This window comes from Trachypithecus francoisi, unplaced genomic scaffold, assembly GCF_009764315.1.
Source record: "Trachypithecus francoisi isolate TF-2019V2 unplaced genomic scaffold, Tfra_2.0 Contig00202, whole genome shotgun sequence".
Classification (NCBI taxonomy): Eukaryota; Metazoa; Chordata; class Mammalia; order Primates; family Cercopithecidae; genus Trachypithecus; species Trachypithecus francoisi.
Genome location: NW_022680505.1, coordinates 151,358 through 157,946, shown reverse-complemented (window position 1 = coordinate 157,946; position 6,589 = coordinate 151,358). Strand labels below are relative to the sequence as shown.

Sequence of the window (6,589 nt, the reverse complement as noted above, 5' to 3'; positions counted from 1 at the left end):
AATTCAAATTGTTATATATCTATTTCTGTTCCCTGGAAAGCAGAGCCAGGAGAGCACATAGCACAGTTCCTGATTGTGCCGTATGTGGAAATGGGAAAAAGTGAAATTAAATGAACAGGAGGATTTGGAAGCATGAATAAACAAGGCAAAGCAACTTATTGGGTAAATCAAATCACTGATAAATGTCCTACCTGTGAAATATCTATCCAGGGAAATACATTTAAAGGTTTGGCAGATACAGGAACAGACATTTCAATCATTTCTCTACAGCACTTGCAGTCCGTGTGGCCAATTTAACCCATTCAATTTAACATAGTTGGAGTTAGTAAAGCCACTGAAGTATTTCAAAGTAGTTATATTTTGCATTGTGAAGGGTGCAATGGACAACCTGGGACTATTCAACCCATTATAACTCCAAGACCTGTAAATTTATGGGGAAGAGATTCATTACAACAATGGGGAGCCCAAGTTCTATTTCCAGAACTATTACATCACCCTCAAAGTCAACATACAATACATGAAGTGGGGTATATCCCTGGTGTGGGACTAGAAAATATTTGCAAGGTTTGAAAAAAACACTTCAAGCAGAAAGGCATAATTCCTGCCAAAGATTAGGATATCATTTTTGATGGCAGCCATTGTTAAGCCTCCAGAACTTATACCTTTGAAATGGTTACCAGATAAGCCAATTTGGATAGAACAATGGCCACTAAGTAAAGAAAAACTGGAGACTTTAGAGAAATTAGTTACTGAACAATTAGAAAATGGGCACGTAGCTCTGATATTTTCCATTTGGAATTCTCCGGTTTTCATAATTAAGAGAAAATCAGGTAAATGGACAATGTTAACTGGCCCAAGAGCCATCAATTCAGTTATACCACCTATGGGAGCATTACAGCCAGGATTGCCTTCTCCTGCAGTAATTCCAAAAAATTGGCCTTTAATAGTCATGGATTTAAAAGACTGTTTCTTTACTATCCCCTTATCTGAGCAAGACTGAATGTTTGCATTTACAATTCCTGCAATAAAAAACCTGCAGCATACTAAGCATTTTCATTGGAAAGTGTTGCCACAAGGTATGTTAAACAATCCAACAATTTGCCAGATGTATGTAGGGCAAGCAATTGAACCTACTTGTAAAAACTTTTCACAGTGTTATATTATTCATTATATGGATGATATACTTTGTGCTGCCCCCACTCAAGAAATATTACTCCAATGTTTCGATCACTTGCAAAATTTGACTTCTAGCGCTAGTTTAATTATAGCTCCTGAAAAAATTCAGACTATTACTCCTTACTCCTACTTGGGGACCTTGGTAAATGTCACTACCGTTGTGCCACAGAAAGTAGCCATACATAGGGATCAACTGAAAACATATTAAATGACTTTCAAAAACTACTAGGGGACATTAATTGTATGTGACCTGCTCTAGACATTCCTACCTATGGCTTGAGTAATCTGTTTTCTATCCTTAGAGGGAATCCTAGTCTCACTAGCCCTCAGCAATTAACAAAGGAGGCTGAGGCAGAGTTACAACTAATTGAGAAGCAAGTCCATAAAGCTCAAATAATAGAATAAATCAAGAGAAGTTTCTAGATTTGCTAATTTTTTCAACTCAGTGTTCAACTACTTGTGTTATTGTCCAGGAACAGGACTTAGTAGAGTGGTTTTTTCTTCCACATACTAATTCATGGACTCTAACTCGTTATTTAGATTCAGTCGTTATTATAATAAGAATTGGAAGAACTTGGATTGTTAAATTACATGGATGAGATCCTGGAATAATTATTGTCCCTCTCACGAAGGCACAAATACAGCTTGACAAACCTATTTATCTGACTTTGTGGGTATTCTCAATAATCATTTTCCTAAAATGAAACTGTTTCAGTTTTTGAAATTAACTAATTGGATCCTCCCTAAAATAACTAAATTTAAACCAACTGAAGGTGCTGATAATGTTCTCACAGATGGGTCTAGTAATGGTAAAGCTTCTAATTCTGGCTTAAAAAGAAAAGTTTTCCAGACATCCTATATTTCAGTTCAATAAGCGGAGCTTGTAGCAGTAATTGAGATATCGACTGCTTTTGATATGCCTATTAATGTGATTTTTGATTCTGCATATGTGGTTCATTCCACACAGTTAATTGAAAATCCTCAGTTACAATTTCATACAGATGAAAAATTGATGACTTTTTCTACCCAATTACAAACAGCAGTTAGGAGCAGAATGTACCCTTTTAATATCACTCATATTAGGGTTCATACATGTTTTCCATCACCTTTGACTGTAGGGAATCAAATGGCTGATTGCCTAGTTGCTAATACAATATCTAATGCTAGACGCTTTCACAATTTAACCCATGTTAATGCCTCTGGTCTCAAACGCAGATACAGCATCACCTGGAAAGAAGCTAAAGCTGTTATCCAGTGATGCCCAAATTGCCAAATGGTACTTTCCTCATCTACAGGAGGAGTTAATCCTCAAGGTTTGGAAACTAACTCTCTTTGGCAAATGGATGTCACACATATTCCCACATTTGGGAGACAAGGTTATGTACATGTATGTGTGGACACCTTTTCTCACTTTGTCTGGGCTACATGCAAAAGACGAGAGTCTTCTGCCTGTGTTAAACGTCACCTTTTGCAGTGTTTTGTGGTGATGGACATTCCAGCCTTTATTAAAACAGATAATGCCCAGGCTATATAGGCAAGCTCTAGCTACATTTTTCTCTATGTGGAATATAAAACACATTACTGGTATCCCATACAATTCTCAAAGACAATTCATAGTGGAAAAAAATGAATCTTTCCCTAAAACAGCAGTTGCAAAAGCAGAAAGGGGGAAATAGAGAACATGGAACTGCACAGATGCAACTGAATCTAGCATTACTAACTTTAAATTTTTTTGAGCCTGCCCAAAAGTCAGATGCTATCCGCAGCTGAACATCATCTACAGAAACCAACTGCAAAGGCAGAAGCAAAACAACTGGTTTGGTGGAGACATCCAATATAAAAAAGTTGGAAAATAGGTAAAATAATAACTTGGGGTAGAGGTTATGCTTGTGTTTCTCCAGGCCAACATCAACAGCAGATCTCTATACCATCAAGATACTTGAAACCTTATCATGAGCCAGATGCCGAGGCATAGGTTCTGGGAGGATCCTGAGGACTCTCTGATTGCATCCATATCTACACTGATGCTGAGAAGGACCCCAACTGTCATGAGCAACATTCGTCAAACACAGCCACCCACCTGGGGACATCAAGAAGCTGTCACAGGTGGTGGAAGAAAACCTAAGGAAAGTGGGACCACCACTCACAATGAGGATATTAATGGTAGCTATGATGGTGGTGGTCACCATTGCCATGAGTATTCCTTCAACAAGGGCTGACACAGAGAACAGTTATATTTGTTGAACATATTTATCAATCTTGGCTGGCAATAATGCCTGGATATAATCACTCTATGACACAGTTACACATGCTTTCTGATCTCATTATATACCATAATAAATCTCCTCCTATATTTGAGACATAGCACCCTCGAAAACCTATTTGTAAACAAAATAGAACCTGGCCATAAATAATAAATTTACTTGTTTATGAAGATTGCATTGCACAACAGGCAAAGGTGTTGTGCAATGATTTATATGGAATCATTATTATTGGTCCCCTAAGGGGATGTTTAGCTTGAATTACACCTCTCAGTCTGTGTGCCACAGCCATGCTATGTTCAGATGATCTGAATGAAATGGTCAGATGGTACAAATGATAAAAAGTATCGCAAAATTTCCTGTTATCTGGAACCATGGTGGTATAGTGGCACCTCAGCCTCAAATGATATGGCCTGCTCTAGGAGCTTAACACAAGGATTTGTGGGAACTATTAAATGCTCTTAATAAGATCAAAATTTGGAAAAGAATAAAAAAGCTTCTAAAAGGAAACTCTACAAACTTGTTTTTGGATATTGCACAATTAAAAAATAATATTTAAAGCATCCCAGGCACACCTGACCTTAATGTCAAGAACTGGAGTACTTAAAGGAGCTGCAGACAGATTAGCAGCTAGTAACCCATTAAAATGGATAAAAACACTTGGAAACTCTGTGATTTAAATGATAATGGTGCTTTTAATCTGTGTTATTTGTCTATATAAAGTCTGCAGATGTGGTTCCTGACTCCTGCAAGAAGTAGCTCACTGTGACAAAGCTGCTATTGCTTTTATTGATTTGCAAATCAAAGAAGGAGGACAAATTGGGAATAAGCCTCCACAAATCTGGCCATAAACTGGCCCCCAAACTAGCCATAAACAAAATCTCTGCAGCACTGTGACATGTTCATGATGGTCATAATGCCAGCGCTGGAAGGTTGTGGGTTTAACAGAACGAGGGCAAGGAACACCTGGCCTGCCCAGGGCAGCAAAACCACTTAAAGGCATTCTTAAGCCACAAACAACAGCATGAGTGATCTGTGCCTTAAGGACATGATCCTGCTGCAGTTAACTAGCCCAACCTATTCCTTTAATTCAGCCCATCTCTCTGTTTCCCATAAGGGATACTTTTAATTAATTTACTATCTATAGAAACAATGCTAATGACTGGCTTGCTGTTAATAAATATGTGTGTAAATCTCTGTTCAAGGGTCTCAGCTCCGAAGGCTGTGAGACCCCTGATTTCATACTTCACACCTCTATATTTCTGTGTGTGTCTTAAATTCCTCTAGTGCCGCTGGGTTAGAGTCTCCCCAACTGAGCTGGTCTTGGCAATATCTTTCATTTTTCATTCCATACAATCCAGTTTTACCCCCTCTTCCTGTCTGCATTTTTTGTGACCAGACCTATTTTTCTTTTAGTTCCTGTGCATAAGGGCATGCTGAGTACTCACTTCCTGCATGCTGTAGTAACTTTTTAGGAGTTCTACTGTGTTAGGTAAAGTCTGATGCTCCATCATATTCAACTAAAAATCTGGAAGTCCCCTAGAGTAACACAAATGCATGTCAAAATGCATTTTCTCTGAGCCATACTTTAAAATGTTTTAATTTTAGGGCCTGCCGAGAAAAGACTACCCCTTCCCCATTTGTGATCTCTTAAACTTCCTCCTAACATGTGTTCCAAACTGTTCTCCACAATGCCTGCCCCATCCCCAGTATTCTTTGTGATGGGAGTCAGCCAACAAGATGCATTGTACACTAAAAGCACATAGAAATCTGATAGGGCAATAGCTTAATAAAATCCATTGATCTAAACAGTCTTTTGTGTTCTGTGGCAAGGGTGACAAGGAGGCACATTTAGGGAACCCAGTCTTAAGGGGTTGGTAGGATGACTGTTGGTGGGGTTGACAGCCATGGAACCAAATGCCACAAATTGAAGTTAATAATTCGGCTTTACTTTTCAGTGATTCTGGACATGCACTATGCTTCCCTGGGCTTAGGACTCCACAGTTATAACCTGCTTTGCAGTGCAGTGTTTCATGTGTCTTTTTCAGCCCAATGCCATGAATGTCCTTGATTCTGTCACGCTGTGTCTTCCTCTCAAGGAATTTCTACATGGTTAAAACGAACCCCAGGTTCTACATTTCTGAAATGAGCATCCGGCTCCCTGAATAGAGAGGTGTGTCAACACCCTTATCCTGGGTATCAGACAGCTCCAGTTCCAACTGTACAGCTCACCTGAAATCTCTGTTCCCTCTTCAGGTGCCTTCATCCTCCTGTAGTATTGCAGGGGATTGCGCCACAGGTCCTTACATAGGATCTGTCAGGGGAATCAATCGGAAAAGGCCTTGTGAGAACTCAGACTGGGGACCCAGGCAGCTGGGATCACACAAGGGTCATTCCTCATGTTTCCCAGCAAGGACCCACCTCAGCAATCCCACTGGATCCTGCGAAGTTGTGGTCAGAAAACCAGTTGAAGAAGTTAAGACCGCTGCTGTTGTGTCTGCGGCGATAGGCCTCAACTTCATAATCCTGGCACCACTGAATTGGAGTGGAATGAGAAGCCCTGTATTCTACAGACAGAGGATTATTTGGGAAGGGGGCTGGAACACGTTGGCACTGATCCACCCACCTTCTTCCACTACCCATCCTAGGAGCCACCTGTCACCTGTGATGTTCACGAGATATTCCTTGGTAATCACTTTATTCTGGAAGTACAGGTTACTCCGAAAGAACAACATGATCTGGCAGAAATGAATGGGATGCTTTGCTGGTCTGCTGCCCCAGGCTGGTCTTCAGCCCCAGCCTCCTGGGGTAAGCATCCTCTGAGAAGCCCTCGGAACTTGTGCCAGGTAGTGCTGTGTGGCCTTCAGAATTGTGGGCGTGGAAGCCCTGTGCCCTAACTGACATTCTGAGAGGCAAACCATTGACCCACAGGAAATACATGAGACATCTCACTTTATTAGGCAGGTCAGGTGGATGGTACGGAATACTGCAGATCCAGAGGAGAACTTTCTGGCTTCTGGGGCGAGGGCGGCAGGGATGGCCTGGGGGAAGTGGGTTCCGCAGGCGTGTGGGAGGAAAGCTGCCTGATTGTGCTGAAGTGGAATTTGTCTGCTTCAGAGACCAGAACCCAGGCAATCACTCCCGCAGGTCTA

The 6,589-nt window shown here is 40.8% G+C and overlaps 1 protein-coding gene across 1 annotated transcript; it reads right to left on the bottom strand.

The window, feature by feature from the left end:
- Positions 1 to 4,759: 4,759 nt before the first annotated feature.
- LOC117077300 (testis-specific Y-encoded protein 2-like) lies at positions 4,760 to 6,216 on the bottom strand. The gene is made up of 4 exons (XM_033200993.1): positions 6,100 to 6,216; positions 5,859 to 6,004; positions 5,670 to 5,751; positions 4,760 to 4,976 (listed from the first exon to the last, which is right to left on the bottom strand). The coding sequence occupies exons 1-4, from the start codon at positions 6,170 to 6,172 to the stop codon at positions 4,954 to 4,956; spliced, it is 324 nt and encodes a 107-aa protein (XP_033056884.1). The 5' UTR covers positions 6,173 to 6,216; the 3' UTR covers positions 4,760 to 4,953.
- Between the last annotated feature and the right edge of the window lie 373 nt (positions 6,217 to 6,589).